The following is a 12,419-nucleotide window of genomic DNA, read 5'->3' as shown; positions in this document are numbered from 1 at the left end:
TAAGAATATTGTTTATATATAAACTTTCAAAGAAGAACGAATTTCAACTTCATATTAAAATATGGAAACAAAGAACATACTGAACCCTACAAAGAATATTGTTTAAATTATTCACCACATTCTTGTCCATTCAAGATTCAATGACAATATTGTCAATTTATAACAACTTCACTTGGCACATAAATTGTCTCATAATCACATGTAATATGTGTATTCTTACTTAAAGAAACAATATACTAAAATAAAATAAAGGAAACATATTTAGGTTAGTCCCTTTATGTCTTAGAGATTGTCGACAATATATTTATTTTGTATCCCATTTGCATTGCATGCAAATAAACTGTAATGCAATATCGATTGATTTAAATGGCAGATACCCAAAACCTTCAGAATTTCAAGAATTATTCAAAAGTGCAATAAACTGCTGATTAATTTTACTAATTTTATTTAACTAAGTTTTGCTTGGAGCCAAATAATGCATGAAGTTACTTTAAATCTTGTCACAGGAAGAAAAAACAATAACTACAGCTCGAGACATTTTCAAGAACTTCGTGTAATTACATACGAACCTCCCTTCACAATACTATATTAGCCATTATAATTATCAATTGTCTGTTTCAACAAATAAGATACAAACCTGTCAACATCTCAATCTCTCTTATAACACACCAGAGTACAAGGTAGAGGGTGCGAGATTATAATACTTGCTTATGATCTAACTTTAGCAAGTCGGGCCCTAATTTCTTCCATTTCTTCCTCATCATCAACACCCTCTGCTATAGCCTCTTCCTGCAAATAATAATGAATTCCATGATTGGTGTTATGTGTAAGGCAAGAAAGAGTCATGTTGATAAAGAAAATTAGCTACAACTGAACATACCTCTGAGGCTCCAACACTTTGACCAGGTTGTTTCACCCTTTCTTTCCTCACAGCTTCAGGAAGTTGTGCAGCTGTCTCACCAGCTATTGCAGTCAACACTTTATCGACTTCTTCTTCTATCTCATCTTCTATATCCTCGGAATCTAGTGCTGTGTCCACAGCATCATTTACTATCTCCTCGATAACTCCTGCCTGATAGAGACAACACTACTCATAAATACATATGCGACAACTATCTTCTCTAACCAAGATTGAAAGTGATATTCTTCCACACCACTAAAAGGATTTTGTAGGTATACCTTAGTCATTTCTTTGCTGAACTCTTGCATTGTCACAGCCATTTCGGGAGCCTTCATGAGATTATTGACCAGCTTCATAACCTCAGCACTTTTTGACAGATGCCCCACGGTACGAGCAATTGCTGCATACACAACCAAAAATCATGAATTTCCAAAGAACAAAATTCTAATGACACAAACCCGTCATGATGACTAGTTGCATAAGAGTTCACAGCTAAAACAGTAATTGATTAATTTATATATTACATATAAGTATATTTATAATAAACACGTACATGAGAGTATTACAAGTATACGATATGTCACATTAGTCACCGCATCAAGCCAAATCGAAAAAAATCTCACCGAAGAAGGCTGACTATATACAAATCATCCTCTAGCCCATAACAAACATTCCCTCTGTCTTGGTTTTAAAGGGCCCTCTCAGCTTACAAATTGGGTACAACAATTTCCTCCCCGTACTGAACCATAAAGATTCACCACAAGGCAGTGAGTTACAATGGAGTTTATTCTTTTAATATCTTATTTTGATTTTCGTATGAATTTAATTTTACAAATTTTATTTAGTATTTTAGATGAATAAAATTTAATGTAGTTGTAGAATTTGAGTCCAATATATCAAGAAGGAAAGTCCTCGATGATAATTGCCACCCAAACTATGTTATGCATATAAAATAGCCTCTTATTTGTAAAACAGTATACAACAAAGCTTGTCATATCACTCCAATGATTTTCTTAAGTTTCCTTGAATCAAAATGGTCTATCTATATACAAGATTTACAACATCACATTACAGTATCATTCCATCCATGTAGCCAACAACTCCAGTGGGTAGAAGTTATATTTAAGTTTTTTTACTCCTTGTAGATTATGGAGTTTCGACCTCAGGTTACAGAGGTAGTAAAAAATGGAGATCTTACCTAAGGATCAGCAAAGACAGAGAATGAAACAGAAAATATGACAGATTGTAAGATCCTATTTAAAAACATGAAACTAAATTCATATCGTATAACAACAATCACCTTAAAATTACAAACTAACACTCACAGAGTGCGAGGTGGGAAGGATAGAAATAGGTGAGAAATAGGGTTGATGGAAATAGAGAGAAGAAAAATACAGTAAAAACCCCTTTGCTAGATTAGGGTTTTTTATCGCTTTCAGTTTTCAGTTAGTGGGTTGTAACAAATCTAGTAATTTTGGGTTATAAAAACCCTATCATTGATGATAAAAGATAAGCAGAAATATTCAGATAAGTTGTGTGAGAAGTTGGGCAGTGTTACCTGGGTTCCGGTAATATAGCTGTGAGTGTGCGTCAGTGCATTGCTTTAAGGAATAGTGGAGGTGGAGAAATTTGTGGAGTAGGTAGCAGTTACATGAACAGGTTTGGCACTGGAAGAGGTGGAAAAGGTTGATAGCAGGGGACAGAGTATCTGTCTGTGGTTGCGGAAGAAGGAGAAAAGTTATTAAAAATTGGTATAAGCCAGGAAGGATGGTTACTAACAAGGAGTTAGAAAGCAGAGTAGATATTATCAAAAAGACCTTGTCAGATATGTCAGCAACTCAAGATATTATTCAGCAAACATTAACAATGTTACAGCAGTCCATTGAAAATCTAGAATCTTATTTAGCTCTGTTGAATTTGGGTCATCAAGAACCATCTACATAAAGTATCCAAGAATCTTCATATGTTTCTGCTTCAATTCTTGGACGTGCAGAGCTTCAATTTCCATCTTTTGATGGAATCAATTAGAGGAAGTGGAGGGCTAAGGCTGAACAATTCTTTGAATTGGAATCTACTCTAGTGGAGGGCTAAGGCTCAACGAGGAAAATTGTTGCTGCTGTCCATGGATGGAAAAGCTCTCTTGGCAACGACATTACATACATCAACCTGATTTCAAGAATAAGTCTTGGCAACAAATTTTACAGGATATGGCATGCCAATTTGATGATAGTGTGTGTGATGAACCAATAGTGGAGTTATCAAGATTAAAACAAGGATAATTGGACAAGTATTTGGAGGTTTTTGATTCTCTATTGGCTCAGGTGATTGTGTCTGAATCCATGGCCTTGAGTTTCTTTTTGTCCAGATTAAAGATTGACTTAGAGGAAATTGTCCGCATTCGTATGCCTCGACCTTTGCAAGAAGCGGTGCATTTGAGCAGACTTCAATTGGATATTTTAAAGGATTTAGAGAAGAAAATGCTACAAGGTAGGGTGATAAGTTCCAATACTCAAACCACATGTGTAAGCACAGGGTTGGCACCATGTAATTCTTATCATACATCTTCTATCACCAGTTTGAATTTTGTTTTAGCTAATATGGATACTAAAGGTAAAAATTCATCTTCTATATCTCGCAAAGATGTTAGTGACAGAATTGCTAAAGGTTTATGTAGATTTTGTGGTGAGCAATGGGATAAAAACCATAGGTTGTGTTAGAATAATTATTAAGTCTACCTATGATTAGTGTAGCAGGGCCTAAAGTAGGTAGTTGTGTGTTGAGTTATCTATAATGATTGTTCCTAGCAGTCTAGGACAATCTCTTCATCTTCCATCTATCTATTGTATCAGTTTTTTATCTATATAAATAAGAGAACTGAGAAGGGTCTTCTAAGCCCTTCAGAACTATTTTTCTCAGTTTTAGATCTCAAGTTGGTATCAGAGCAGGTTCATCCTGCTCTGGTTTCTATCCTGGGTTGTCCACCAGCACTGTCACTGCTGTTTGCATCTGTCCGGTGCCGTTCGCCGTTGTCCGCGGCTGTCTCACCACTATCTGCAGCTGTCAACTGCAGTTTGTAGTTCTTCAACTTGGTTGTCCGCCACCTCGCATCTGTCCGCTGTTGTCCGCCGCCGTTCGCCGCCGTTCACCACCGTCCGTCGTCCGCCGTCACTGTTCCGTCCGGCGACCACTGGATCTGGTTCGCCTCTTCACGTGACAGCCAACCCCACCGGTGGGTTCGCCTGATTCTCCTCCACGCTCCGCCACGCGCCGCCTCTTTGTGCGCTGCGAACAGGCGCGTGCTGTCCACGCGCCGCCCTCTGCTCACCGGAAAGTCGCCGCGCCACCTCCATAGTTGTCGCCCTCTGCTCCTCTGTCCGTTCTGCCCCTCAAAATATTACTTTGGTGTGTCCAGAAGCTCCCCTTTAAGAAAACCCTAAGAACCCCCTAGGGTTTTCTGGTTCTTCACGGTTTTTCTGGTTCCTTCTCCTCTTTTTATCAAAGAATGGCGTCTGGAAGTGCTCTTTCTTTCTCTGGAAGTCCCTCAATCACTTCCGAAAAGCTAAACGGAAAGAATTATCTATGTTGGTCTGCTGCTGTGGAAATGTGGTTCCTTGGTCAAGGACATTATGACCACCTCGAGCAGGATGGAAGCCAAGTACCTTCTGACAAAGCTGAACAATGGAAACAAGTTGATTTCCAATTGTGTGCCTTATTGTGGCAATCTGTGGAACCCCGACTTTTGATATCTCTTAGAGCCTTCAAGACATGTCACACTTTTTGGAAGAAAGCTCAAAGCATTTATGCTAATGATATTCAACGTCTCTATGATACCGCAAACAAGCTCGCCTGTCTCAAAATGACAGATCATGATATGGTCTCCTTCATGATTGAAGCCCAAGCAGCTGTGGAAGAATTGAGAATGTTCTTGGAAGTGGAATCTTTGGAAGATATCAAAAAGAAGCTTGACAAGTATTATATGGTGATGATCCTCCGTGCTTTGCATCCAGATTTGAGTCACATCAGATATCAACTTCTGACAAGTCATGAGGTCCCTTCCTTGGAAGCCTTGACCACACGTCTTCTTCATGTTCCCGTGTCTCAGTCTCAGGAAGCTCATGAAACAATGGAACCATCTGTCATGGTTGCCACGCGAGGAAGAGGAGGACGTGGCACTAAAGGAGGAGGACGTGGAGGTCGAGGACGTCCACAATGCTCTTACTGTAAGAGGGTGGGTCACACCCAAGAAAACTGCTACTCCTTGCATGGCTTTCCTTTAAAAACCGCCAATATCTCTAAGGCTGAAACTTCCACTTCCAATTCCAAGTTCACTGAGGAAGAGTATCAAGAGTATCTGCGATTAAAGTCTAACAGTTTGGCGCAATCATCTCAGTCCCCAAGTACGTCCACAACTTGCATTTCTCAATCCATGAAAGGTCTAAATTCATGGGTAATTGACTCGGGTGCTTCTGATCACATTTCTGGTAATACCTCATTGTTCTCAACCCTTTCCCTCCAAGAAAAACCCCATTTCATTACCCTTGCAAATGGCTCTAAAACTTGTTCAAAGGGAGTCGGTCATGTCTCCATGTCTCCCTCTCTAACTCTGAAATCTGTTCTTTTTGTCCCTAACTGTCCATTCAATTTAATTTCCTTAAGTCAGTTAACCAAAATGTTACATTGTTCAATAACTTTCGATTCAAAATCTTTTGTTATACAGGAGCGTGGTTCGGGGAGACAGATTGGAGAAGGATATGAAGCTGGAGGTTTATACCATTTTGGATCTCGTCCACGGGTATCTTGTGTCGCAGCTCTTCCCCTAAAGTGTTACATGATCGGTTTCGCCATCCTCACTTGTCAAAGTTAAAAAAGATGTGTCCTGAACTTAGTGGTCTTCAGACTTTAGAATGTGAGTCCTGTCAACTAGGAAAACATGTTAGATCTGTCTTTCCAAAAAGGTCTCAATCAATGTGTACTTCTAGTTTCTCTATTATTCATTCTGATGTCTGGGGACCTAGTCGCGTCTCTTCTTTTGGTTTTAGGTACTTTGTTACTTTTATTGATGAGTATTCTAGATGTACTTGGGTTTATCTAATGAAAGATCGCTCTGAATTGTTACCCATTTTCACATCCTTTTTGAATGAAATCAAGAACCAATTTGGTCACGTAATTAAAGTCTTAAGAAGTGATAATGCTAAAGAGTATTTCTCATCAAATTTTTCTTCACTTCTTAGCTCCCATGGTATTTTGCATCAGTCCACTTGTCCTCATACACCCCAGCAAAATGGTATAGCCGAAAGAAAAAATAGACACTTGGTTGAAACGGCTCGTACCCTTTTGCTTGGTGCTAATATTCCTGTTCATCACTGGGGCGATGTCATCTTAACTACATGTTTTCTTATTAATAGGATGCCCTCCTCCTCTCTCAATCATAAAGTTCCTTTCTCCATTCTCTTTCCCAATGATCCTCTCTTTCACACCTCTCCTCGAGTCTTTGGTTGTGTTTGTTTTGTTCACGACATGTCTCCGGGGCTCGACAAGCTCTCTGCTCGTGCGATCAAATGTGTCTTTTTGGGCTATTCTCGGCTTCAAAAAGGATACCGGTGTTACTCTCCTGAAACCAAAAAGTACTACATGTCTGCCAATGTTACCTTCTTTGAACAGACACCTTTCTTCTCTCCCTCTGTTCAAGATGTTCATATCCTCCACTAGGTCCTTCCTCTTCCAGTGGTTGAGTCTAATATCTCCAATGCCTCAGTCAATCCAAGTCATGCCCAAGGTCCTCCCTCTTCCAGTGGTTGAGTCTAATATCTCCAATGCCTCAGTCAATCCAAGTCATGCCCAAGGTCCTCCTGAACCTTCCTCTCCACATACTGATATCCTTCGACACAGTACCCCGGTGAGTAATCCTCTTCCAGAAAAATGGTGGATCTCCTCCTTCAGATTCTTCTCCGTCACCATCTCATGTCACGTCTCCTGGTGAAGATGATTTTGCTTGGCCCATTGCTCTCAGAAAAGGTACTCGTTCCACTCGAAACCCTCATCCCATTTATAATTTTCTTAGTTATCACAGAGTGTCGCCCTCCTTTTATTCCCTTTTATCCTCAGTATCTCCTGTGGTTATTCCTAAAAATGTGAAAGAAGCACTTGATCATCCTGGATGGCGACAAGCCATGATTGAAGAAATGCAGGCTCTTGACCGCAGTCACACTTGGGAGCTTGTGCCACTTCCCCCGGGCAAAAAGGTTGTTGGTTGTCGATGGGTATATGCAATTAAAGTCGGCCCTAATGGTAACATTGATAGGCTCAAAGCCCGGCTGGTTGCAAAAGGGTACACTCAGGTTTATGGTCTTGATTATTGTGACACCTTTTCTCCCGTGGCAAAGATGACTACCATTCGATTGTTCTTTGCAATGGCAGCCATTCGTCATTGGCCACTTCATCAGTTGGATATCAAAAATGCCTTTCTCCATGGTGATCTTGAGGAAGAAGTTTATATGGAGCAACCTCCAGGGTTTGTTGCTCAGGGGGAGTCTGGTATGGTTTGTAAATTGAACCGATCTCTATATGGGCTCAAGCAATCACCACGTGCTTGGTTTGGAAAGTTTAGCTCCATTGTTCAAATATTTGGGCTAAAACGCAGTGAAGCAGATCATTCAGTCTTTTATTATCATTCGTCTCCCGGGAAATGTGTTTACTTGATAGTATATGTTGATGATATAGTTATTACAGGAAATGATACTGCTGGAATATCTCAATTGAAGGAGTACTTGTGTAGACATTTCCAAACCAAGGATCTTGGGAGCCTCAAATACTTCCTAGGCATTGAAGTAGCTCAGTCAAAAGATGGAGTTGTAATCTCCCAAAGGAAGTATGCTCTGGATATTTTGCAAGAAACAGGCATGATTGATTGTAGACCTGTTGATAGCCCTATGGATCCAAATCAAAAATTAACAACAGAAGAAGGTGAATTATTCCCCGACCCGGAGAGATATAGGAGGCTAGTTGGAAAACTAATCTATCTCACTATTACAAGGCCGGATCTATCTTTTGCAGTTGGAGTGGTTAGCCAGTTTATGCAAGCTCCATGTGTTGGCCATTGGAATGCTATCATTCGCATTCTAAGGTATGTGAAAAAGGCTCCCGGGCAAGGGCTCTTATATGAAGAAAAAGGAAGTCTTCAGGTATCAGGATATTGTGATGCTGATTGGGCAGGTTCTCCTATTGATAGACGATCTACTACTGGATATTGTGTTTTCCTTGGAGGAAACATTATCTCATGGAAAAGTAAGAAACAAAATGTAGTGGCTTAATCAACAGCTGAGGCTGAATATAGGGCAATGGCTTCATTAACATGTGAACTTATATGGGTGAAGCAGTTCCTTCAAGAGATTAACTTCTGTGACATCCAGAGTATGAAGATGTATTGTGATAACCAAGCTGCTATTCACATTGCATCAAATCCAGTGTTTCACGAGAGAACCAAACATATAGAAATTGATTGTCATTTTGTTCGGGAAAAATTATTGTCAAAAGAAATTTGTACTCAGTTTGTTGGATCAAATGACCAACTCGCAGATGTGTTGACTAAGTCGTTAAGGGGACCTCGGATTGAGTTTATTTGTTCCAAGCTTGGTACATACAATTTGTATGCTCCAGCTTGAGGGGGAGTGTTAGAATAATTATTAAGTCTACCTATGATTAGTGTAGCAGGGCCTAAAGTAGGTAGTTGTGTGTTGGGTTATCTATAATGATTGTTCCTAGCAGTCTAGGACAATCTCTTCATCTTCCATCTATCTATTGTATCAGTTTTTTATCTATATAAATAAGAGAACTGAGAAGGGTCTTCTAAGCCCTTCAGAACTATTTTTCTCAGTTTTAGATCTCAAGTGGTTGAAATGTAAAGTTTGGGGTAAACTCAATGATATCTTCTCTGTTAACGAAGCAATTGAGTTCAGAAATAGGTTGAGCAACAGATTATGAAACTGATCAAATTTTTATTAATCATATCATTGATTTGATTAAAGAAGTAGATGATCGGAATACACATAATGTTGTGCAGGGAATCACATGATACCCAAGGGTTTTGAGCAGCCACAGAAGTTTTGATTCAATGGACCGAAACAAATATAGAAGATGCAGTATGGCGTGAACTTCACCAAATGCAACAGCAGTTTCCAAATTTTGATTTGTCTTCTTAGATCAGGTCCTAAGGACAAGACCTAGGTTGATGGAGGGTAAATTGTGCACACTGGATTAACATCCCGGTACCTCCAAAGAACAACCCACAAGGCAAAACCAAAAACCATCAGCATTTTGCACACTAGATTAACATCCCGGTACCTCTCTCCTCTCTATCCAAGAAAACTAAAGACAGAAGCAACAAATGTCAGGTGATCATTTCCCTCAACCAAAAATTCAATCATTAATAAAATCAACTATGTTGACAAATTTATCCATACCATTCAGTTACAAGAGAGATTAAAGAAAATTACTACAGTTAAGGATCAATTATCAAAAGCCTGGAATCAAACACAAGTAACTAACTTAGACAGTCCTTATCTGTTACGAGGCAAAATTAAGTTAAGGCTAATAAAACATGGAGAAACCTACCAACGCTCTCTCCAAGGTGCATCGATATAGAATTCATTTGTGCTTTATTTTCATAGAGACGGTTAACAGTCTTCTTAGATCTCACGAGTTCCTTGGCAAGTGCCTGCAAATTTTACAAATATCACAATAAGGAGAATTTTTTCTCAAAATACTAACCATATCCTTTGAACCTTAAAATCTCAAATGATAACATATAGATGCCTAGAAGGCCACAAACAAATGCATCCCAAAAATCCTTTCACTATTAGTTTACTGAATATTGTGACTGATCCTAACCAGCCCACCAACGGACACAATCCATACAAACTTTAAGCTACATAACTGCTAGTTCTTCCTCCAATGCTTGCATAATCCAATTGGTCAATCCCAAAATTCATTAGATTCAACACAAATACACACAATGTATTGTAAGGAACAAGACGATAAAAGAGGAAAGAGAAAAATAAATCACATAAGAATTTAATGTGGTTGTACAAATGCCTACATCCACCACTACACTAGAAATTACACTGGAAAGTATATTTTATTTTTGGTATATCGGCTTATATATCTAATTAGAGAAACATCTCACAGTATTAAGCAAGATGAAAATATGCAGTAAAAGATAAATTAATATCTTCCAAACCCACATTCAACCAAGGAAACCAATATCCTTCCATTCAGAATCAACTCTGCTCACAACTTACATAATCAACAAACAAATTTAAGAGGTGATATACCCACATTCCTCCATCTCTCAAACTTAGGCAAATTATTGCATGACTACCAAAAGAACTCACTGGCAGTGACAATAGGAAATCAATATCAAATAAACAAATTACAAGTCACAAAACAAAAGAACAACAAAGGCCAAACCTTTGCGGAGCCCATGTCATTCCTCTTTGCAGCTTCTCTGATCGCCTTCTGCACACTTTTTTCTTCTCTCTGTATATCTAATAGAAACCCATAAACATAAAATCAAGCAAACCAAAAAAATCATAAAATAAAAATGGTTAGGGTTTAAGAAAGAGAAAGGAATACCGCGAATTTGGCGCTCGATGTTGCGACACTCCTGACGAAGCCTGCGCTGCCAATCCCTCAATAGTTGTTGCGGATTTGGCTTCGGCTTCAGAATGTTCATCACCTTCTCCATTCCCTCTGATCCCCAAATCGATAATTGATTTTCAAGAGATCGTAAGGAATTAGAGTTTGCTCACAAAAACAATTGCTTCAAATTTTGTTCTTTTGGCAAAACCTCTGAAGATTAGATCCTACTGAAATTCGATTCCACGAATAATACCCACCATCGTTCTATTTCCCCTTTTACGCGTTTAACGTAAAATGTGTTGTTCTAACCATTTTAAAAAATAAAGAATAAAGAAAAAAGTAAAATGTTTTAACTTTTAACATCATATGATTAATTTTTCATTTAATTTTGAAGTAGGAAAGACTTATCTTTATAGTTTGTTTGGATAACGAGTAAATTCAAAAAGAAAATAGATGAGTAGATAACAACATAATATAATTAAATTAAACATATATTTTATCTTGTTTTAACTATATATAACTAATTAATATTCATTATTTTTGAATTTGATAAAGATCAATTATATCCCATATATATTAATCAATGCAAGCAACGGATACTTCATACTACGACAGTAACATTATTAGAAGTTATATAATATGCTTAATTAACTAATTTATATAACAAATTATTTTATGTGATGATATTTAATTCTTAGAAAACATTAATATCCAATAAATAAAAACTAACAAACGTCACGATCTTGTTGACAGGATAAAAAATCACTGAATAATTCTTTATTTGTTAATTTTCTCCACCTCTAATATAAATAATTTATTCTTAATATGTTTAATATTTAGGTTTAATCATTCATGAAGTTCCTATTTTCGCGTGAAATCTCAATTTAGTTTTTATGAAAATCTCAATTGGGTCCCAAATTTATGAAAATTGCAACAATTGGATTCTTTCCGTTAAATTGTCTCCAACGACGTTAGTGTGTGTTTGACGTGGCATGTTGTAGTCAGTTTCTTAACTGACGTGGCTGACTGAAGTAGGGGCAGCTCAAACACGTGGATAATTCAATAAGTAAAAAGAAAATGAAAGTTTTAAATCAAATTTGGGATTGAGATTGTTATTTTATCGAATTAGGGATTGGGATTCTTTTGAGTTCTTCTAGGGTTCGTCCAAAGTTCAATCCATTTCACAAATTGGGGTATCATTTTGGGGATTTAAGATTGAATCCAAGTTGTGCTTGAAGATGCATCCCTGTTCGTCTTCGTCATGCAGTGGGTGGCGGAAGCAAGACAATAATGTGGTATGTGGTGGTGCTCCAGGAGGATGTAGCAATGGTGGTTCGTTTTGCTATTGTGGGATGAAATGTGTTGTCAGAACTGCAAAAACAGTTAAGAACAAAGGCAAGCAATTTTGGGGCTGCCCTAAGTTCGAGGTAAGGTTTTTTCGTTCTTCTTATTTTGAGTTCGAGGGTGTCCTGATTGGTGTTTTCTTGTCACAGAATGGTGGTGAAGATGGTGGTTGCAATTATTTCACATGGTGTGCAGATCATGGGGTTGTTGAAACGGAAACGAGTGCAAAGTGTGAAGGCAAGTTTGAGTCTTTGTTGAACAGAGAAGCAATGGAAGGTGGATGGAAGATTATAAGTGATTTGGACTTGTCAGTGAAGAAATTGGGAAATAGGCTTAATAATGTCTTGTTAGGGATTGTGTGTGTTCTTGTTCTGGTGAACATTATTGTACTTACAATAGTGTTTTTTCGTTCATAGGAATGATTTCATTGTACTTATGATGGAATGTACTTAGGATGCAATGAACCAAAGTTATTTTGACTATAAAAGTTTGTATTGTTTGTAACTTTTGGTAAGGAAGTAATTCAAAGTATTGATTG

The 12,419-nt window shown here is 38.0% G+C and overlaps 1 protein-coding gene across 1 annotated transcript; it reads right to left on the bottom strand.

Moving 5' to 3' along the window:
* Window positions 1–513: 513 nt before the first annotated feature.
* On the bottom strand, window positions 514–10,824 carry LOC124847198 (vacuolar protein sorting-associated protein 24 homolog 1). The gene is made up of 6 exons (XM_047324636.2): window positions 10,532–10,824; window positions 10,367–10,443; window positions 9,512–9,614; window positions 1,180–1,301; window positions 881–1,072; window positions 514–789 (listed from the first exon to the last, which is right to left on the bottom strand). Exons 1-6 carry the CDS (start codon window positions 10,641–10,643, stop codon window positions 709–711), a joined length of 687 nt encoding a protein of 228 aa, XP_047180592.1. The 5' UTR covers window positions 10,644–10,824; the 3' UTR covers window positions 514–708.
* Window positions 10,825–12,419: the final 1,595 nt, after the last annotated feature.

This window comes from Vigna umbellata, chromosome 3, assembly GCF_029865625.1.
Source record: "Vigna umbellata cultivar VRB3 chromosome 3, Vumbellata_1.0, whole genome shotgun sequence".
In the NCBI taxonomy this organism is placed as follows: domain Eukaryota; kingdom Viridiplantae; phylum Streptophyta; class Magnoliopsida; order Fabales; family Fabaceae; genus Vigna; species Vigna umbellata.
This window is presented reverse-complemented; position numbering and strand designations above follow the sequence as displayed.